Source organism: Rhodamnia argentea, chromosome 6, assembly GCF_020921035.1.
Source record: "Rhodamnia argentea isolate NSW1041297 chromosome 6, ASM2092103v1, whole genome shotgun sequence".
Lineage (NCBI taxonomy): Eukaryota > Viridiplantae > Streptophyta > Magnoliopsida > Myrtales > Myrtaceae > Rhodamnia > Rhodamnia argentea.
In genome coordinates this window covers 1672317-1695689 of record NC_063155.1, presented here as the reverse complement: position 1 = coordinate 1695689, position 23373 = coordinate 1672317, and the positions used below count along the sequence as shown (strand labels likewise).

Sequence of the window (23373 nt, the reverse complement as noted above, 5' to 3'; positions counted from 1 at the left end):
GAGTTCCAACCGACCGAATGGCCAATCGGGACAAGGGCAGCCACCAACATGGGCCAAGGTGGCCAAAGTGATGACCAAAGGATACAATCTTACTTATGTTCCATCATTGATGGAGGATGGGGAACCCATAGTTGACATTACTCCGGACATCATGGCACATGAAAATCCCTTTCTACGGGAGCGCATAGTTGGATGCTTCCTTGGAAGAAAGGTCTACTTCAAACTAACGGAGGAAATTATCAAGAAGACTTGGGGCACTCATGTTGTTGACGTCTGGCTCCATGAAAGTGGCTTCTACTTCATCCATATTCCGGATTAAAGTTTTAGGAGAAAAATCCTTGAATTGGGACCTATCTCCATCCTAAATAGTACCATGTTACTCCAAGCATGGAATCCTAGATTGAAGCTCAAGAAAGGAATTTATGATGCTCTTTCGATTTGGGTACACCTAAAGGATGTCCCGCTCTCTCTATGGTCCTTGTCGAGTATTAGCCGCATTGCGAGTGTCATCACGAACACCCTTTATGTAGACCAACACACGGAACAAATGAAGCGACTCTCATTTGCCAGAGTTTGTATAGAGATTCAGGCTACCCGGCCTCGTCCCGAAGTGATCAAGATGAGATGGCATGGAGAACTAACCGAGATAGGGGTGGCGTATGAATGGCAGCCCCCGCCCTGCCCTTCTTGCTCGTTTTTTTTGCCATAAGCAAGGCTCCGCCTCCTTTCCTTGCGCTGTCCGGGAAGCATCGCCCCATAATGCTTCGATTCCATGTCCCCAGCAACAACCTACGTAAGAATGGCAATAGGTCAAGAGGAAGAATGAAAGGCGGAAGAAAACTTCAGAACAACTTGACGAAGCACCCGATCAGCCTCATAATGCCCAGGATTGCTCTCCTCCGCCAGCCCTCGTGGTCTTGCGGGACCATCTCACACCTAAAGGACCTTGAAACCAACCCCCCGCAGCTCTTCACATTGCTACTCAGCCTGTGCATTCGCAACCCCTTCAACCTCCACGAGTGGATGAATAGCAACCTTCTCTCTCGGATTGTTCTCCCAAGGCAATTTATGTTTTATCTTTGGGTTCGAAAAATGAGGGACAATCGATTAGCAATATTGGCAGTGATACCGATGATGACATTTCCTCCCCATCCCCTCCTATCACTAGATCGCGAGCTACGATAGGTGCTCTCCTTGGTGAAATCGAGCATTTGCATTTCCAACAAAATGTCACGACTCCAGAGCCGATCATTGGTGAAGGTAACAGCCCCTCTACTTCCAAGACGGGCAACCCAAAGCCTAGGAAGAAGAAGGGCCGTAAGAAAGGGTGGTAACTTCCTTCCACCTCTCTTTATACATGTGTTTTTTGGTTGTTGGAATATGAGGGGTCTAGTTGACCCCCCTCGGCAAGCGAAGATTCGATCTCTTATTCGTGCACATCGTATTTCCCTTATTGGTATCCTAGAGACTAAAGTCAAGGGCCACTCCTTTGAAATGATCTCCGGTACTCTTTGTTTTAATTGGCAATGGCTAACCAATTATGACCACTCACCACTTGGCCGAATATGGATTGGGTGGAATCTCCATCTGATTGAGTTACGTATGTTGTCCGCCTCTTCTCGGTTCATCCATATGCAAGTGCGATTGATTGATATGAATAGAACCTGTTTGATCTCGTTTGTCTACGGTGGTCAACTTTTACTTCCAGTGCGAAATCTTTGGGTGACCTTGTTTGCCTAAGTGCTTCCTAGGAACTGTGGTTGGTGGCTGGAGATTTTAACGCCATCAGAGACCACCCGGATAGGTTGGGCAGCTCCAACACTTGAATACCAGCATTTGATGAGTTTGGTGAATGCCTCGCTCAAGCGGGCCTAGATAACTTAAGGTGTGTGGGCCACAGATACACTTGGTTTACATCCTCGGGTACTTTGTGCAAGCAACAAAAGATTAGGAAGTTCGCAAAACTTTCTTCTCCCTTGCAAAAGGTAAGGCTCCTGGCCCCGACGGTTTCAATGTCGAGTTTTTTACTTTGTCTTGGGATATTGTTGGCCCCTCCATTATCTTGGCTATCCAAGAGTTCTTTTAGTCGAGGAGCCTCCTCAAAGAGATTAATGCAGCCATACTTTCTTTGGTGCCAAAGACCCCCAATGCCGCGGACATGCAAGATTTCCGCCTAATTGCTTGTTGTAGTACACTTTATAAGTGCATCACCAAGATCCTCTCCAACCGGGTAGCGGTTCACCCGCCATCCATAATCTCAACATCCTAGACAACTTTTGTTAGGGGAAGACGCATCAATGATAACATCATGTTGGCCCATGAGTTGTTCACTGATTTCCACCATGAGCCCTACCTTCCCAAGTATGCCGTAAAGGTTGATTTTCACAAGGCTTATGACACGGTCAACTGGGGATTCCTTCGCATGGTTTTACAAGCTTTTCGGTTCCCGGACTTCATGGTCAACCTCATTATGGAGTTTGTCTCCACGCCTAAGTTCTCTATTGCCATAAACGGGGAATTGCGCGGTTTCTTTTCCAGCTCTAGAGGCATTCGTCGGGGTGACCCCCTTTCTCCATACCTCTTCACTTTGGTTATGGAAGTCTTATCTGGTATTCTCTACGCCAAGACTTCTCTTCCGGGCTTCAAGTACTTTTGGAGATGTAAGGCCATTTGACTATCTCACTTGTTATTTGCAGATGATGTCCTACTTTTTGTAGAAGGTAATCTTCCGGCTGTCACATTACTCAAAGAGGGGCTCCACATATTCTCTGCCTGGTCGAGACTTACATCGAACCCTCGGAAGAGTGACATCTTCTTCTCGGGAGGCTCTGACATCGTTAGGAACCAAATCCGCTAGTGCCTAGATTTTCGGGAAGGTACTCTTTCATTCCATTACCTTGGAGTTCCTATTATTTCTTCCCGTATTCGCAAGGCTAATTGCGACTTCTTAGTAAGTGTGATTACTGCTAGAGCTCGCTCATGGTCTTAGAGATTCCTATCCTATACGGGATGATTGTAGCTTATCAAATCTGTATTGCACTCTATACATGTCTATTGGGCTACTGTTTTTACTTTGCCCAAGTCAATCTTGAACAGGATTGAGCTTATCCTTCGACAATTTCTTTGGAAAAGACCCGACCTTAGCATTGGAAGTGCTAAGGTTGCTTGGTGTGACATTTGCCTACCCAAGGATGAGGGTGGATTAGGTATTCGCAGATTGGCGGATTGTAACAATGCCATGACTCTAAAACATATTTGGGTTCTCTTCTCTAATAAGGAATCCCTTTGGTGCAAGTTGATTCACTCTACCTTTTTAAAGAACACCAATTTCTATGTGGCCACCCGACTCACCTTCCGCTCTTGGACTTGGAAGAAGATCTTAGAGTTACGGTCCGAGTTTCGCCTACATTTCAGGTGGAAGATTGGCGATGGACACTCGACGTCATTTTAATTTGACCATTGGCATGAGAGAGGCCCGCTCTATAAGCTCTTCACCGCCCGAGACATCTACCAGTCTAAGATCCCTCATGGGATAATAGTTAGGGAGTTCTTTGTCTCCGATTAGCCCTCCTCCAGTGTTCTTGACACACTTATACACTGGATGGATCCAGCACCATCCTTAGTGGAAAGAAAGGACGACTTATTTACTTGGAGTGGTGCATCCGGGGATTTCTCTATTGCTTGGGCATGGGATACCATCAGGCTAAAAGGGACTAGGGTGCAATGGCACTCTTTCATATGGGATTCCATCTTTGCGTCGCGTCATGCCTTTCTCCTATGGCTAGCTCTCCTCAACCGGCTCCCTACGCAAGTCCTCTTATTGTACTACCATAGAATTCAAGATGGTTCTTGTGCCTTCTGTCATCGTTGCCCGGATTCGGTGAATCACCTTTTCTTTGGTTGTGAGGTCACGGGCCACCTAGCATCTACTTGGGCATCCAAGTGCAATCTCACTTGGAGGAACCGTCCATGGAGGGACTTCATCCGGTGGGCATAAATTAATATTGGCGGCCAATCATTTTCTAGCCGAATTGCCGGGTATTCGCTTGGTGCTTTATGCCACATCATTTGGACTGAAAGGAATAATATCTCATTTCGTGGCAAGAACCTTTTTGTGCCCTCTATTGTCATGCACCTTACAAAAATGATTAAGGACAAAGCCTTGTCGCTTAACCCTATTCGGGACATTCCCCGCAACAAACTACTTCGGAGAAATTGGACCCTCTCCCTTAGCATCTTTGAAGTACCCTAAGGTTATATGTAGCTGCTGCCTTAGCCGAAAAGCGTCATTAAAATTATGCTGAGCTCGTTGTTATCCGCTGCTACTGTGCGTGTTATGCTTCATGATACTCGATTCTTGTTCTATCACCCATTGCTACCCTGCTACCGCCGCTACATTGGGGGCTACTTTCTAGGCCGCCGTAATCTGGAGGCCGAGGTTCCCAAGCTCCTAACGCCGCCAGCATTCACCGATTGGCGGTCTTCTCTGCTCAAGCGGTTTGGTTCCATGCTCCCACCGAAGATGATCATGCTGACATGGCTCGAATGGTGCTGGTTAGTTGCCGCAATAATCTACAAGTACAAATCCAGCTTAATTGCTAGCCGTTGTGATGATATAATATGTCCATTAAATCATATTGAAATAAATCTCTTGATAATATAGTCGTTGCATATGAAATACTCTCTCAGAGCTTGAGCATCATTTCAATGTTTGACCTCACCACTCATTGTTTGATCTCGATACAATGTCCGAGTTCCTCGTAACATCGTCTAAGCATATCTTGCCAGATTCAATCCCATGTATCGTAATCCATACATCTTTGGATAATCTACAAAATAATATTTCACAGGATTAACTTAGATATTAGAGATTATGGATTGTTTTGTCAACTTCAAAATCAATTAGGGATTTTTTTTTCAATGACAGACACTTGGGTCTAGAGCAAGAGCATAGGCACCGATCTCAAGTCCACAAAAGCAAGGCCAGAGCCTAGATCCCTAGCGCCCGGGCCCCGCTCCACAAAAACAAAGCGCAGGCTCCCGATGCCTATGCTTGGGACTGAGTCCAAGTAGACGGGCTAGGGACTCGGCGCTTGAGCTCAAGACCTTCGTACCTAGGCTCGGCCCCATCAAGGTCGGGCTAGAGGCTGCCCATCCAACAAAATCCTCGATGCCTATTGTCGCGACCCTCCGGAAATTTCTTCCGGACGGAATAGGGCTAACAAGCCGATCCCTTAATTTTTTATAACCCCGGTTGTCGGCGGGGTATTTTATTAAGGATCGCGGGTCTCTCCCAAGACCCATTACTCGAATCGCGATGTCGGGTAAAATTTATCAAGTATCGAAATTGACCTTGTGTGGTCGGGTGGCATGTGCGAGATGTACATGCAATTTGGAGTCGCCACCGATCGATTTATTAGAAGGTACGATCGGAAAACCTTACCGAGTAGTCGGGAGAAACCGTTCGGTTCCGCGAAAACCCGAGATTTTGGGTCCGGGGACTTGGTTACGCCAAATTTCATATTTGACGCCCTTTCGGTTACCGATGTTGATTGTTTTTCTAACCTAAGAATTCATGCAGATGCGATATCGGGTGAGGTAGGCCCTAACAATTCTAAGTTTTCATGCGGATGGGAATTTTCTATCCTAATCAATCACAATCGAAAAAATTTAATGCGCAATCAAAATCATTACAAGCAATCAAATCAATCAATCAAGGTTTGATATGTCTAAAATGGCCCTATCGGCCCACACAAAAATCAAATTTGGGTATTGGGGTGATTTGGTAAAAATTTGGGGCGGAAGGCCCGGAAGGGTAGAATGGTCATTTTTGGGAGTTTGGGACCCGAAAATCACAAAATTGGGGTCGGGCCAGTTGAATGTGGCCATTTCCTATTTTTTGTGATTTTATGGAATTTTTCTAATTTTTTCTATTTTTTTGGAATTTTCATTTATTTTTTAAAAATATTGGAAATTTTCCGGATCGAAATTAATCGACCCTCGTAATCTCAAAAATTTCCGATCCAGACTTTATGAGTCCCAAATCGATCTACAAATTTTTAGAAATTTTTTATGAAAATTTGGGAATTTTTATGAATTTTCTAAGTATTGTTGCAATTTTTTGGATTTTTGGAAATTTCTTTTTATTTATTTATTATTTTTTATTAATAAACCGGACCGGGTCAACCCGGTCAACGGCCGGTCAACCCGGTCCGACCGCCCGCAGACCACTCATCACCCAAAACGACGACGTCCCCTATTTATGTAATATTTTTTTGATTTTCTAATATTAATTCCTAATATCCGAATATATCAAAATGGATGGACGGCCGAGATCAATCTGCGAATCGATCTCAACCGTCGGCCTTTTACTAAACAAAACGACGCCGCATCTTTTGAAATGAACGGACGGTCACGATTAGATCCCGAGACTTCATCGTGACCGTCGATCCGCTTAACCATGAAACGACATCGTATCAATTAACAGTGTGGACGGTCGGGATCTAACCTAGATTCAATCCCGGCCGTTCGTTCTCGATCCGCCCTAAACGACGACGCATCCCCTACACTAAACGGCGCCGTTTTACTATTTTCTAATTTCTATCTAATATATCTAATATCCGAAAATAAGAAAATACTAATCTAACGGTCCTAAATCAAACTAACCTAATATTCCTAGCCGTCCGATCGGATCCGACTTAGCTCGCGCGCCAACGGCCGAGCCGAGTCGGCGACCACCTGGACCAATCTACACGTGACACCTGGATTTTGACCCTTTGACCAAGCCACGTCATCTTCTTCTTCTCCGTTGCGACGACCAGAAATGGACGGACGAGAACATTCTGGCGAGATCCAACGGTGAGATCTCGCCGGAATATCCTCAAACCAACACCGATCGACTCCATTCGACCTCTAGATTAATATACTCAAAAATCAAAAAATTTTATCCGCGGAATCAACAGGAATCAAGCTTAGACAGTCTCGGCATCTCAAATCTCAATCACGCAATATCGAGCATAACAATGCAATCAAAGCTTCAAACACGCTTAGATTAGGTCGAGAACACTTACCTCGGGCTCCGATCGAGCCCGGAGTTGCTGGATTCGCCTGGCCAAAGTCCGGCCAGGTCGTGGATGGCCGGAGGTTTGACTCGACTCGATCGGGCAAAATCAATGCAAAAGGACAATGCGATGGTGGTTAGGGATGCACAAGGATGAAAAGGCACAAATCAATTGTAAAAATCGTGCTTGCAGAAGTGATATGCCATGATCGCACCGTGAGGGAAACCGAAGCTCGACTCACTTGATTTGGACGTTTCAAGCAGATTGAGCTGGTGCGATCGACTCGTCCGAGCTTGGAGGAAGTTCCGGTGACGATCCGCCGCGCCGATTTGGCCTGGATTGGCCGGACCGAAGTACTTGCGGACTTGCTCGAAGCTCCGGCGATGGAAACCACTCGAGAACTTCTCTCTCTATCTATCTCACTCTCTCTCTATTCGGTTGGATCTCGCGAGCACAATGAGCCTCTCCCTCTAGTCCGGAATCTTCTTGGCCTTTTATACTCAATTTTTGAAAAAATGGCGCGTCGGATGTGAGCTCGCCGACTCACCTCGCACGTGCCCATGCGTGCGAAATGAGTCGGACGGCGTGCGGAACGGAATGGGATTCCGTCCGGTCCCGTTTGGTACTCCGACGACACGCATTATGCTCGAATTTGGCTACTTGTTCAGAATGTTGACTTTCGGGGCCTTTGAACCTTTGACCGGCCGCCCCACCCTATTCCGGCGACGATGATTCTCAAAGCTGGTGGCGATCGACGGTCCTTGACCTGGGGGACAAAAGGCCCACGTCAATCGAACCAATTAACATCGATTAGCTTGTCAATTTGATCATTAAAATCCAACTAAACACTGTTCATATGCACGAGTGTTCCGTGAGGAAGATGAAGCACTGCACTGGACAGGTTCGACCGGTCCGACCGGCGATCGGACCGGTCCGAACCGGTTCAGACAATGAACTTCGTGCAATTTTCAAAATTAAACAAAATTGACTTGGAATTTTTGCAATTAATCTTCAAAATTGGACTTAGGGCCCCGAATATTATCTAGAAATGCCATTTCGCCCAAAAGTTCTTATCAATTTGCACAAAAACCCCAAATTTTTCAATTTGCCCAAATTGGGGAAAAGTTCAATTGAGTGTCAATTTGACCAAATTGGACCATGAGACCCATTCCAATCAATTCTAAATGTATGAAAACATAGGGTGACAGTCCAATTTTACCATGAGAGTCCCTCAATAAAAAGTAATTTCAAAAATTGGCCAATTGAGGGACTAAATTGCAAAAAATTTGGGGATTCTTGTCTAATTCGTGCAATTCGTGCAATTGAGGGTGCAATTGATCAAATTTAAATTCAAAGGGACCACAATTGAATGTCTAGACTCCAAATGTGCAAAAATTGCAAATAAAAAGACTCAATTGGTATTTTTTATGAAAATTCTACTCTAGGTGTTGTGAAGGAACTCCTAAAATTGAACTCAATTTTTGATTTTTCTTGAGGTCAATATTAAAAGGGAATTAAAATAAAAATATTGGATATTTTTGTGTATTTTTGTGACCTCGAAAAGTATTTTGTATGATTTTTCAAAGATTTTTCTATTTTTCGAAAATATTAAAAAAAATGTGAAAAATATGAAAAATTATTTTTTGTTCCAAATTGGTTCCTTATGCTTGGCCAAGGCTTCCAATGTTGATTTTTCAATTTTTTATTTTTTGTGAATTTTTTATGAATTTTGGAAAATAAAACTAAAGAAAACTCGACTAAAAATTCGGTGTCAACACCTATGCCTTGATGGACTTGACCATTGGCATTGGGATCTCGAGCCACAACCTCAATAGACCAAGGCTCGAGCTGCGTGGTGTTGGGACCGAGCGTTGGGGACCTAAACATGGCATCCGGGTTCCGAGCCTTAGCTTCATGGACAGACTCGGGCACGGGGATTCAAGCAGAAGCACCGGGGTCCCGGGTTCCGCCTTCATAGACCCGAGCTCGGTCTTGATGGACTTAGGCCCAAGCATCAAGGACTTAGGAATGACATCTAGGTTTCAGGTCTCAACTTCATAGACCCACTTGGGCACGAGGGATTCAAGCACATGCATTGAGGTCCTAGGCTCGGCCTCCATGGACTCGGGTAGGGCCTTTGTGGGCCCGAGCTCAAGTGGTGGGGCATTGGGTAGGCAACAGGGCTTTTTTAGAAAATAATTTCTAATTTTTTATAGAATAAATCATTTTATTTTCTTTAAGCATGGTTTTCTATTTATTACGAAAATATTTTTCGTTGACTCATTTTCCTTAACGATCCAAATCTCGAAAAATTAGGAAAATGCTTCCCCGCAAAATATATTATGCGAAACAAATGGAGTCTTAAATCCTCAACTAATCCAACCTAGCTTTGTTTATTTAAAGGTAGAAACCCAGGAGCTTTAATTTCGGAGGTTAATAACTCCGAGTTAAACTAGCTGCAACTGAAGGCTCAAATTCGTAAGCCGTGCTCGCTCACAATTTAAGTCTTGAATGTATCAATCGGTTCAATTGAATCCTCAACTACTATCAAAAATGCAATTTAAGGATGCCACGTGAGCATTTTCTATTGAACTTGATTATGTTCCTTTTTTTATACAAATGTTTTAAGATTTAATTGAACTGGCGAGAAAGATTAATTAATAGATTAACTGTGGGGTACACGAGTCCGTCACTGTCGAGTTCAACCCCCAAAAAATCCGGGGCTATGGTGAGGACATGAGGCCACGAAGACGCGGTTGTCCCTTGTCCCTATCAAGCGCCGTGCTTTTCGCCACTCGGGCTTTCGCCCATCGACCGAGCTGGGCCCCACAACGCGTCTTCAATCAAAAGGCGTTTGTCTGCTTCACTCGTTAGTGTCGGGGTTAGACTGCAGAGCCCTTTCAAAGGCGGTCCTTTTCTCACGTTGGCTGTCTGATATCTGGCCTCCTCCTTCTCCAAGCCGTTCACACCCTTTTCTGTATTAATTTTTTATTTTTTGTCCCAAGGCATAATTCTGTTCTCGTCGGCAAAAAATCCGAGCCGGCCGCGTTGTTAGGACCGAATCGTGTGTGCCATCTGCCACGTATTTACATAGTTAAGAGATTTCGATGTTGCGTAATTGAATTCTAGTACTTTATATCGTGACAGCTGTTCTTCATCGACAATGATGGGTATCTTTTTGTTACCGCGGAAAAATAGAAAAATTCTTTACGTAAAAGTATTGCATTCGAAACTTGAAAAGGAAAAGCCTTTATGTCTGCAAAAAAAAAAAAAAAAAAAAACATTTCTTAAAGAGATGATTCCGGCATCTTTGTAAATAGTTAAAGCATGTCTTTATTTTTAAAGGGTTAGAGACAAAAGCGCTTTGCATAACTGTCACAGCCAAAAAGCAATCATCATCGGCCTGCCCCTCAACCAATCTTTTTATGTGCTTCAATTGATTTATAATAACTTTTGAAAATCCATCTCACCCACCGTCAAGGTATTAAGGGTTTTATAACATACAATATCGAACGGATAAATTAAAATGCTTTATATATTGCACATGTATACCAGAGCTCGATACATCCACAATGATATCGGATACGTAAGTCCGTTGTGCATTGTACATCTTATTGTTATTATTATTATAATTGGTTTGATAACATAAATGTTCTTTTTGCAAAAAAGAACAAGAAAAATCATGAATGTTCACTGGACACTTGTCAAACAAATTAATTAGTGAAATTTTTGTAGTTTTTAATGCACTAATATTTTTTGGTAATGTGTTTAAACTGTCCTATGTTAAAATATGTTTAAAGGGCTCAAGGGCAAGAATCCCTGTTTTTTTTTTATAAAATTTTCTGAGATATTGCGTAATTCTAACGTCCATCCTTTTCAAATGAGCTGGGGAAGAAAAAAAATAAAAGAGAAAGATAAGAAAAGGATCACATAAAGTCAAACCGTGGTACACCTGTAAATAAGGCCTCAACCCAGGGGCACACGTGCACCAGCTGTTACCTTTCTTTAAACTCAACAGCCTTACCCCTTCTCTTTCATTTTCCTCTCTCTCTCTCTCTCTCTCTCTCTCTCTCACTTTCCTCCTACTCCCTTCTTCGACCGACAAAAACGCCTGCAAAATTCAGAAAAAAAAAAATGAGAAAAACGACCGGCGCGGTCCAGCTCTTCCGAGGTCTCCTCATCCTCGCCGTCTGCCTGGCCCCGTCCGCCCGCGCGTCGGCCTTCTCGCCCCTCGATTTCGCCGCCGTCATGCCTTACTCCGCCGGCGAGTGCCGGGGCTCGATCGCCGAGTGCTTGGCCGCCGGCGCAGGGGACGGCGAGTGGGGGGAGGAGCTGGCGATGGACTCGGAGACGAACCGGCGCATCCTGGCGACGACGCGCTACATCAGCTACGGGGCGCTGAGGCGGAACACGGTCCCCTGCTCGAGGCGCGGCGTGTCGTACTACAACTGCCGCACCGGCGCTCCGGCCAACCCCTACACTCGCGCGTGCAGCAGGATCACGCGCTGCAGGGGCTGAAGCGGAAAATTCTGTATTTATCATTTCCTCTTTCATATAAGTATTAAGTAGGAATTCAATGTGGGTTCTTCGAATTATTGGAATGAGGGAGCGTATTATTCGTGGGAGGGTATAATTGGGTTTTCCTATTTGGTGCAACTTTTCTATATGTGCAATATTTATTCTTATTCTAGTGTCAAATGAAGGGAATGCACATCAATAAATTTATATATATTGACGAGGACGCAATGATTAGTTGGTCGAAATGAGAGAAAATTTCATATATATCTTCGAGAATTTTTCTTTCAATTTTGTATGTTATGAAATGATCACCATAAAATGTACAATTATCACAGAATTGATCTGTTTTGGGGGAGGTCGACTGATAAAAATTTAGCTCTTGATATATTCATGATGTAATAGGGAAGAGTAAATGAATTGTCAGAATGCAGTAAAAAAAATGCTGCCAAAATTTAGAGAAATATATGTTGAGATTTGATAGATTAAATAAAATCATGTAATGGCGAAATGTTTGAATTATTACCTAATGGAAAGGAAATTACTGCCAGAATTTAGAGAAAAATATTTTGAGATTTGAGATCTTGAAAATTTTAGTATTAAGAAATATGAAAGTTGACGTGGGGTCTCTCTTCCCAATCCAATTGGAGGGTGCAATATGATCCGACATATCTCTTCACGGTTGGGAGATGAGCGCGAGATAGAGGGAGTCCGACGATGCAATAAAGGAAGAGTGGTAGATGAGCAAGCAATATACGGAATTAGAGATTTTTGCGTCCCTTGATTTCAATTTCTTGACATTGATGAGAACAATACGGCAATGCTTTTCTTTCACCAAAAATTTCGCAATAAAAGCAAACATCTTTTATGATTTAAAGGAAAGTGATTAGCTTTTGTGACTTCGATAATTTAGGGAAATTGATTTACTTCTTATAAGAGGAGAAGTCATTTTTGCTTAATCTAAATTTGTTGGCTTCGGTCCATCGAAAACTAGGTATCAACATGGTTTCATAGTAGAATAGAGAATTTGAGAACCGAATCGATAAAAATAGGGTAGGTTTTAGATTTCATGATATGCATGGTAAGTTTCACATTTTAAAATTTGAAAAACCGATATCGATGGATATGATCCAGGTTCCACCTTATGGAACCTAAAACTCGGAACTTGGAACAAGTCATTGTGTGTGTGTGTTTTTTTTTTTTTTTTTGGTTATGTCTTCAAGCAATCTTGCAGTATTCCATAGCGTCCGACTATGAGCATGTAACATGGAATATGAGCTTTCAATTTCGGTGATATCCATAACTAATTTTTTTTACTTTGTTAAATTTTCATATTTTTTTCCTTTTCTAAACATCGGCTATGATGAGTGTATTGTAGCAATAAATGATGGCCATTACATGTGATGATTCAATGCAATCATTCGATTAATAATAGAAGTTGAACCTAGGTCAATTCGGGAACCAACCCTAAAACTTGTGGCATGGTAAATTTCAGGTATACGGGGTAGCTTTTAGGTTTCAAAAAATGAGGAATTGATTTTGACGGGTAAATTTCAGGTTCCAGATAGAACCTAACCCGCTCACCCTTATCAACAATGTTTTTCGTGAATTGATTAGTTTTTCATCGTTCAAATCACCGAACATTTAGAAAATATATTCTCGAAAAAGTTTTCTCCGAACAAACGGACGTACCCTAAATGGAAAATTAGTTCGTAGAAATTATAAAATGGGTTTTGAAGCGCACTTTATTTGATCTAACTTGAAAATACGCTTAACATGATTAGCTCGCATTCTATCAATAACCATGGGTGAACAAGTCGGTTATTGACATTGTGCGAAGCACACGTCTACCTAGCGGGAAGTCGAAATTTTTTTCTTTTTAACTTTAGGCGTGGGAGATTACCGTATCTGTCTATCCAGCAATCGCTAGCTTGAGCTAATATAAGGTCTACCAACCCCGGCCAGAGGCCCATAAATTCCCTTCAAATTTTTTTCTTTCTTAAAAAGAAGAAATACAGAGGGAATTTATGGGGAATTTTCTTCACCGTGTCGGGAAGTTCTTTCCTATGTTTTTCCTAGAACGTTCTAAGGATCTGCTCTAATCCAGGGTAGGCATAATTTTTTTTTTTTTTTTTTTTTTTTGGTCGGAAGGTTAGGCGTAATCTACACGGCCGTTTTCTCTCGTCTTTTTCCTAGACATGTGCTTAAAGATGATTAACCGAACCTTACGGAGGAAGCTAACCTCTCTTTTGATGATTTCCATCACAATCAAATTTCTCGAAAGGCCAATCGAATTCCCCCAGAATTGACGCAACAAATTGCGCACTCAAATCGGCCCCATTACTATGATGTCTGCGCCCGACCTCGACAAGACGGAAATAATTACATTTGACTATGTCTCCCCTCTCATCATACATGTCGCCACTTGGCATTCAGCTACTCCTCCTCGTTACACGTGGCCAAGGGTTATAAGCGCCTCCTCTCTATTCAAGCATTTGCGATTTCCATGTCAATTTCATCATCGCCGTGAAAGAACTCTCGAGAAAGACATTATTTCCATCTCCGATCTCGACGAAACCCCCGGCAAAATTGTCGGATTAATTTTAAAGTCTTTTTATATAGATGTTAATTATATCTCGAACTTTTAAATTTTATTAATTTACGTGAAATTCTAATGTAGTCTTTCCAACTAATTTTCACTAAAAATCGTTAACTTGACAATGCATCTTGTGGGATGGCTGACAATAACTAGACCGTCACATCGGCGATAATGAAAATTAACCAAAATGATTAAATAAAAAAAAACTTATAACTGAATTGGTGTCCGGGCAATACGTCCGCGTACTCCGGATCCTCTCTCTACATTCTCATCAATCATTTGATTTAAACAATTCTCGAGTGGCCGTCGAATTGATCGAATTCTTCCACAAGCGTACCCAGATTTAGATGCATTGCGCTGTGATTGTTTTTTTCTTTTTCCCCTTCTTTTTTTGGGTCGAAAGCTGTCGCTGTTGACATCACATGGAAAAAGGTGTGTTGTTTCTTCATCCAATTGCCTCTACGCACACGCAGGAGTCGCCACGGCAAAGGCCCTTTTTGGAACAGAGGGACAGTTTGCATAATTGGCACATCTCAATTTCCCATCGTAAGCGCACTTCTACCCAAATCCAGCTTCGAAAAAGTTCGATTTGTCCGAAATCAACCTATTCTAACGACACTAATCTTCCGTAGGCCATCATACTTTATCGACATTAGACATTTCAATGCAAAAGACAAAAGGGTAAGCGACCCAAGAACCAAACAATGTTTTTTCTTTTCTTTTTTTTCCTTTTTTTGGCCTTTTGGGTGGGGGGTGGCCATACCCATAATGGTGCTCAACAAAGGGGCTCCAGCTACATGGAAAACAACATCTGGAGGAATCTTCGGCCTATTCATTGAATGGAAGTGCTCGTGTGCACCGTCCTTATTCCTGTGAAGGCTCAGGGCAGTTCAGACGTCCCTGTCAATTGCGAGCTCCACCATTTAGCCAGACGGTTGCAAGTGCGCGAGGACCCACCATTTGATGGGGACGGACGCCAACCGCTTTGCCCTCGCAGCCCCCGCTCCCTCCCTCTCCCGAGAGAAAATTTTGGATTGGTTATGGCGCATGAGTGTCCGATTCCACATGGATTATCAGATGGAGCGGGCATCACATTGGACCCACCTAATCGAAGTCGTGTGAGCCAAGCCGACACACATCGGGTACGGGCATCAATCTCCTCTCCCCACATGGGACTCACGAAAATTATGATGTATGAGAGTCTGATTCATCCTCGATCATCTGATGAAGCGAAGCTTCACATACGATCAACCTAATCTAAGGTTCATGTGAGCTAAGCCGACACACATCGCATACACAGACAATAACAACTCCAACACCCACCCCCACCACCCTAATCCTCATTCTCTACTTTTAAGTAGCGATGATGTGGTACCTTCGTGCAATGTTTCGTGTACTATGAATTTATGATGCGATACATGCATAGCCTATTTTCAGGAAAAATTACGAGGCTCTGTCCAACCAAGATTGTGCAATCTGAATCTATCCCCACTCCGTAGCCTAGGATTAACACGCTTTTTACGCAGACTTAACCCATCTGAAGGACGACGCCAAACGTGGGACAGGACGAGTTCTTCTTATCTCTGCTCTCGATCGAGCTCTCGATCGCCGGGCATTACTAGGTCACGAACAAGGAACACGCGAGTCTGCTTGGTGTGTTTTCCTTCTCATTCCTAACTCCACCGATCAGCAGAAAAGGATCAAGGCATCCAAGTTAAAAAGGATACCCCAAAAAGGTTGAGCATTTGAAAAAGCACAAGACCAGCAAAAAGAACCAAAGAATATATCTAGGACAATTCGAGCATGTATTAGGCTCCGTTTCTTTCGCAAAAAATATGATGTTTTCGAAAAATATTTTTCGGAAAGTCATTTTCTTGAAAAGTGACAATATTTTTTGATGTTTGGTTAAGAATTAAAAATGAATTTGGAAAACGATTTTCATCATTTGTCCAGGGATTGATTTTCCTAAAAAAATTTAATAAATAAATTATTTATTATTTATTATTTTAATTATTATTTTAATTTTTTTTTTTCATTCTTCCTTCTTTAATTTCTTCTCAGCTGGTCATCCACCACAGGCCAAGCTCGGCCTCGAGCGAGGCTGAGGCTCGCGTCGCCAAGCTTCAAGCTCGCCCGCCCGCGTGTCAATCAAAGATTGCACATCCCAACCTCAACTGACGGGTTACAGATTTTAGGAATAACCGAGCTACGAGGCCTGCATATGCCGGTCGCAACATCACCCGACTTAAGCATACTGATCAGAAAGCTTATTTAAAGCCCCGATCGGACGTGGATGAGTTCGTTCGTCGGCCTGTAAATCGACTCCCGACCTCGACTTGCTAGAACTCGTTTATTTCGTCCATTTGCTATTCCCTTGCTACTTCAATTAGCTTGGGGTCTATGTGGGACTTAGGTTATTAGGGGGTTTGTCCATGGGCTTCTTGTCTCTCTTTGAAAACATTACAAAGCCAGTCGCCGAATGACTTTTGATTGCCAATTCTGCATGTGCACAACCCTGATTTCTCATGTTCAGCATTTCAAGCTCACAGGCCACTTGGGTGCCTTGAGTGGGTGGTGATGAAGGACAAGAGCTCATCGGCCGTCCATGTCGCTAGGGAGAGGTTGCGCAGAAGGCTCACCGATTCCTCGTTCAGCACAGAGCGCGTCGATAAACAACTTGACGAGAGAAATGGATTAATGGAGATTCAAGCAGGGAACGAAATGTAGATCTTTGGTGTGGAACGTGCTGAAACACAGGTGCTGGCATTCTGTGATGCTTTAATCTGAAGGGATGAGTTACCGAAGACTTATCACCAAACGGCCACGATAAATCTGAAGAATTAGATGGTACCAGAATCATTCGCTTTTGTCATCCCGGATGGAAAAGATGTATTTCTGTGATAGTTTGATACGGGGACAAGTACCTGGAGCCTTGACGAGATTTAGAAGCTGAGGATGATGCCAAGACTCTCTCCTCCAGGGCTCTATCAAAGTTCAATGACTTCAGCATCTGTGGCATTAAAATCGAGCACGCCTCCAACCGCAGACCTCCGTCTTCTACCAAATGGAGAAATCCACTCAGCCATGAGACAGTGACGACGGCAGCTCGCACCGATACGGGGATACCATTTTCGATTGCACCAACGAAAGGGCCATCAAGAACCTCATTCTGCCGTTCCTGAGCAAGACGAGCTGTTTTCCTTAGCCAGTTCTCCGTTTCCTCTTCCTCTTCGTACTAAAAATTGCAGCATTGATTAGCCCAACAGAAATGTTCTTGGTTATAGTCAGAGCACAACTTACTTTTCCACAAAACAGAGACAAGGAAGTACATTTTATTTGTTAAGAGTTGCTAGTTTGAAACTGATTTGGGCTTTCCAGGGTGAAACAGGCGGTGGAAAACCGGGTGGCCCGAAGATGGACCGGTCGATGCAACCCGGGTCGAAGAAAAGACATCTTTTGTCTGGTTCCTTTCTTTTTTCCTTTTTTTTCTTTTGATAAATGACGAGATAAATTAAGTCTTCTTATTTTAATTGAAATACTAATGTAGTAATAATTATTTGGTGACAATTTGAACAAGTCGGAATAATGCCCTTTAGTGTTATTATGTCGGTCAAAAGCAAAAATACTTTTTGCTGCACTTTTGTTTTTTTTTTTTGGTATTTTGGTTTATCACGTGGTGTTCTTCCCTGAATGTGACAATAACAAAGGAAAACACCACAAAAAACTCTAAACTATACTTACTGTGATACATTTATCCTAAAATTTTTTTTTTGTGATACCAAAGACCTCAAACTTGTATCCGTAAGACAAATTTATCCCAAATATTTTTTTGTGACACAAAAAATCCCAAACTTATACCCATGTGACACATTTATCCTAAATTATCTTTTTGTGACACAAAAAATCTCAAACTTATACCCATGTGACACATTTGTCCTAAATTATCTTTTTGTGACACCAAAAGCCCCAAACTCATAGGCATGTGGCACATTTACTTCAAATTTTTGAGGTAATTGTGTCACACGGATACAAATTTAGGATTTTTAGTGTCACAAGAAAAAGTTTGGGATAAATGTGTCATATGGATATAAGTTTTGGGTAAATATGTCACATTGGTAAAAGTTTGGGATTTTTTTGTGCAATAAAAAATAGTTTAGGATCGATGTGTTACAATAGGTATAGTTTAGGGTTTTCGCTAGCTTTTTCCCTAAATAACAAATACTAGTCAAACATTTAAGTTGAATATTTTGAAAATTTCACCCCATCCTACGGAAATTTCTAACTCTCGTGCGGTTCGTGATCCCTATTTGGAGATCAAGCAAGGGTGGTAACTAGGCTTGGTGAGGCGGTGTCATGCTCTCTCAAAACGATTATGGTCGCGGATTCTTGCCGGAGAGCAAGGTGGCGAGGGGTGGCAGCCCTCACATTCACGATGGCTATGATCAGGAAACCTCGCTCGAGTTGATATAGAGGATTGGCGATCCTCGGCAAGATCTAGGCAGGAGCGTACTTTCGCTTGCATCCTCTCACTCTCTCACAAGCTTCTGCAAATCCGCGCAATGTAGTCATTCCGTTAAGTATATCGCCAAAGGACGCGGGCCCTTTTTGAATATTGGGCCAACATAATGAGTCATTTTGCCAAGTCAACAAAACTTCATGATCTAGTAAAAAATTATGGCCAAGTTAGCAAACGGTGTTAGAATTTTTAAATGCGAGAACTGTTATATTGAGAAAAAAAGTTCAGGTCTCATATTGAATATTGAAGAAAAACACATAATGCCCATGTCATTATACCTAAATTTCTATGATACAATGCAGGAAGATATCTAAGCCAAAGGCAGCAGGGGCGATAGTTTGTTGTATATGAACTCCTGACCTTGGGAATATAATCAGGAAGGGAACCGCCGCATTCCTCTACAGCTTCGTCGTAAGGTAATAGCGCAACAGCAACCTGTAAGGTATCATGAAAACAGTAAGATTTTCATATGAAGCAACAAAACCAACCATTTAAAGTTTATATATTTCAACACAAGGAAAAGAAAAGTAGAATCTTACTTCCCCTCCTTTAGATATCAATGCATTAGCTTCCGTCTCCAATTCCTTCTGCTTGTTAGATATTTCACTTGGTGGAATAACGCCTTTATATTCAACGAATGGTCTGGAAAAAAGTCTATCTAAAAACCAGCTCCAGTCAAACAACAAATGGGCTCATATTCAACAAATGGCCTGGGCAAAAAATAACACAAAAGCCAATTCCAGGCATCCAGCAGAAACAAGAAGCTTTCCTTCTCAGAAAGCTACTTCTGGAACAGCCAAACTAGAAGTCTTAAGGAGTAAAATGAGATATAGGCTCATGTACACCTAAATTTTACCTATCTAGCAGGATCTTGCATTTCAATAAAGGGAATGGCCTGGTTCATCGTTGGTACACTATTCCACTACCCAAATATCCAAAATGACATGAAAATGCCACATCCAGAAAATTTGAAGACTGGTCATAATGCATGGGGAAAAAGAAATAGTTCAAGTTCAATTCTACAAGTATTACAAGCAACAATATGATACCCGGTAAGCATAAATCTAAGTAAACTGCACAAGTTACAAATCCTTAAAGTCCCACTCTTTGGATGAGTTTTCTGTTTTGGCCAATGACACTTTGAATTAATTTACTAGTCTTATAACTTATGTCCAAAGTGCAATTGCATCCTTAAACTTTTCTTTCATGCAAATAACTCCTACGACTTTTCTTTGGTGCAAATTACCCCTAAAACTTTCATCTAAAGACCAAACAAGTCCTTTATTAAATTGGTCGGTTAGGGTGCGCAAGAAATCACTTCTGATTTCTCATTTCTCTACCAGAAGCCCATCCGGTAAAGAAATGTGTTTGATAAAAACCTGATTGAAGTAGAAATCCGTTTGGTAAAAAAATTGACTTCCGGTAGGAATTTTCACTTATGGCAAGATTTTTTACTTCTGACAAGATTTTCGGCCACTTTTGAGAAGTAAAAAATTTTAACTTCTTGGCTCCAGAATCACTTCTTGGACCACACCCGCCTTCGCCGTCCACTGCCCACCCACCGCCGCTCGTCGCCGCTGCTGCCGGCCGCCCCACCGGCCGCCCACCATCGCCGCGACCGCCGCCGCCACCGCCGCCAACCACCCACCATCGCCGCAACCTCCACCGTCGCCTCCACCGTCGCGACCGCCGCCGCCGGCCGCCCACCACCGCCCAATCGCCGCCGGCGGCCACCGACCACCGCCGCCGCCAACCACCGACCATCGCCGCGGCCGCCGACCACCTCCGTCGCCGACCACCGCCGTCGCCGACCACCGCCGTCGCCGACCACCGCCGTTGTCGACGGCCACCGACAGCCGCCAACCGCCGCTGCGGCCACCGACCGCCGCCGCCGACAACCGCCACCGTCGACCATCGTTGCCGCCGCCGACCCCCACCGCCGCCACCAACTATCGCCGCCGAAAATTTTGTTAATAATGTTTCAAAAATATAAATTTTCAACTGTTACCAAACGAATTTTTCTGATCAAAAGTCAATCCGGAGCGTAAGTAGAAAAATCAACTTTTTCTTTTGAGGAGAAGTAGAGAAATCAATTTCTGATCAGAAGTTGATTTCTTGGTCAGAAGTGATTTCATGCGCACCCTTAACTTCCATGGAGATCCTATGTGTTGGACTGTCGGTGCAATGCCACGTATAGGACTCTGTCAAATTTTAACAGAATGACTTTATCAAGCATTCACTAAAGGTTGGAGGACTCAATTGAAAATATGAAAAGCTTTAAATTCAATTGCACTCCGGCAAAGTATTTTAGAACTCTTGTTGTGAAAATTCTCAAAATTACATGATGCACATATAGCATCAAATCAAGTTCGGGGTAATACACAATGAGAAATGATGACTACCAAGCTAAAACTACATATTGTCCTCACACAATAACTGAATTATTGAAGGCTTTATATCTATATCATGCGGATTTTAAGGTAGATACGATGGACTAAATTAACATAGATCATACCCATCTGGGAAATGGTAACCCTTGCCTGGCTCCAAACCAAGCCCCACATTCTTCATACATATGTCCAGTAAATGCCCAGCTGAATGCAACCTGCTAGAGTCAACAGATCATTTAATTAGACCGCATTATAACAGCAAAACAGCACCAAAGGGAATCCCAGAAAATTAAACGAGAGATTGCTCCAGATAATTGGGTTCCACTTTGACTCAATATCATGTAGAATTCAGCAATGCAACAAGGTACTGAAAGTAATGATTAAATGAGCATGACAAGTGTGAAACTCTGTTTTGATTTGGATTCGATTCAAGGACAGAATATGGTACATCGAGGCCCAACGCAGGGGACAAAGGATTCTGGTTCTTTTGATGCGGAAAAAACCATGTGCGGACAAAGTTATGTCAAATAGAAAATATAATATGTTTTACTAGCATATTGGAACACATGATTAAGGAAAAAAATCACTGATCATCAGACTATCTCATCCATATTTCCTCGTTTGAAGATACCGGGAGTTGAGCTTGCGCCTAGATTCGTCCACGTGCAAGCGAACCTCCTTTCCTGTTTCAGATTCCACCGCACCATCCCCAGCCAAAGTCTCAACGTAACCATAATGATAAACCTAGAGGAGAAGGAGAAGCAACTTAACCAACGTCAAAAACTTGAATATTACGAAATTACAAAAAAAAGGCATTCGACAAGCATAACAAGACGAAGTGCATTGAGTCGTACAATTCCATCTCTCAGCCGGACATCTTCCACGACAAACTTCAGCTCCTGATCCCCGACCGCAATAAAGCCGGTATCTGCCGGCTGTCCGCCACCTTGGGGATGAAAGATCGTAGAGTCCAGTACCAATGCACTCCTACCATCATCGCCCTTCCCAAAAACAGAAGAGACAGAAAGGGAAAAAAAAAGAGGTCAACTTCAACCCCGATTGATCAACAAGACTGCTCAACTCGATCACACAGGGATTACATTTGCTGCAGCAGTTACGAGACAAATCCCCCCAAAACGGAAATACCCAAGTAGCTATCCGGCGAGAAACAACGTACAGAAAGCAGAATTGAAGCGCGGAATCGAAATGCACGAACCTCGGAAAGGAATGGGAAGCGACTGACCTTGAGGAAGGAGACGATCGTGGACTCGGAGCGGAGCCTCCACATGTCGGCGTAGTAATCGAGCTTCGTCGGGTGCGAATCCATGGCTTCCAGCGAGTTTCAGCTCTCGAACTGAGTCGCTACGATTGTTTGGTGGCTCCATTGCCATTTGCTCTCAAGTGCTCAGTCCGCTCACGGCGGGAACAGAAAAGTCAAATATGATGGACTGACACGTGGTATCCTACGACTCGGCCCAACCAGTCCTAGCGCATATGTCAAAAAATTCCTTATCTAATTCAACAAAAATTTTGATTTCTTTAACCGAACCAATTTGATCCTACAATTGTTTGAGTAAACTTTACTTTGAGAAAAAGTAAGATCGCCATTAAACTTAATCAATTCTTGAAAGTGTCACAATTTGATCAAATTGATGAACAAGCTAAAAAATCAGAATTTCACTTCCCAAAAAAATCCAATTTTTAGTTCTTGATGCCTGAATTATCTTTAAAAATTTTACTATATCTAAGAGTAGTAAATAGTCTTCAATCTATGCAAATCAGCATAAAAAAAATGTAAAATACCTACCTTTACGCTCCCACTAAGATCTACATGATTTGAGGTCATGGAATAGGCAAACACAACTTGAATTGAATAAAGAACATGCGAACAGCATCAAAACAGCATCAAATACATGAGGATCAACAACTAAAACAATCTTTTCAGCGCTCGTGAAAACCTTGGCGAGTTAGTGACCATAAACCAAGCAAAATTAGGCATTTTCATATCAAACAACATGTATATAAATCGTCGCTACCCGTTGTGGTACCCATGCCGGTGGTATCTCTACAATCCTTACTAAAGAATTCATGTTCTCGATCCAGCCCTTGATGTCGAAATCTAGCCTTCGTCCAATCGTTGACACAACTTGAGCTTCCACAGACTCCGGACTTAATCTTGAATGGCGAAAGTCCAAAACTAATCCTCCAACGCTAAATGCTTGTTCAACCGCAACTGTTGAAGAAATGGTTACTAATATCTAGCAAGCGATGAGGGCGAGAACCGAGTAATCG

General features: G+C 42.8%; 2 protein-coding genes and 1 long non-coding RNA gene across 4 annotated transcripts in view; 2 read left to right on the top strand and 1 right to left on the bottom strand.

The window, feature by feature from the left end:
• LOC115755971 (alanine--tRNA ligase) overlaps positions 1-22494 on the bottom strand; it is a 78776-nt gene extending 56282 nt beyond the window's left edge. The window contains exons 1-6 of one of the 2 annotated variants that reach the window (XM_048280213.1): positions 22325-22494; positions 21936-22082; positions 21713-21825; positions 21207-21296; positions 19231-19333; positions 19052-19126 (exon numbers count right to left, since the gene is read on the bottom strand). In XM_048280213.1, the coding sequence (XP_048136170.1) occupies positions 19052-19126; positions 19231-19333; positions 21207-21296; positions 21713-21825; positions 21936-22082; positions 22325-22408 (612 nt within the window). In that variant the 5' untranslated portion in view covers positions 22409-22494. The remainder of the gene's footprint in view (positions 1-19051; positions 19127-19230; positions 19334-21206; positions 21297-21712; positions 21826-21935; positions 22083-22324) is intronic. The other variant, XM_030695622.2, reaches the window with a different exon arrangement.
• Positions 11126-11589, top strand: LOC115755975 (rapid alkalinization factor 23-like). Its single transcript, XM_030695626.2, has one exon. The coding sequence runs from the start codon at positions 11196-11198 to the stop codon at positions 11577-11579; it is 384 nt and encodes a 127-aa protein (XP_030551486.1). The 5' UTR covers positions 11126-11195; the 3' UTR covers positions 11580-11589.
• LOC125315407 lies at positions 19236-19589 on the top strand. The gene is made up of 2 exons (XR_007198663.1): positions 19236-19365; positions 19435-19589. It is a non-coding gene; the product is annotated as an uncharacterized LOC125315407 (long non-coding RNA).
• Positions 22495-23373: the final 879 nt, after the last annotated feature.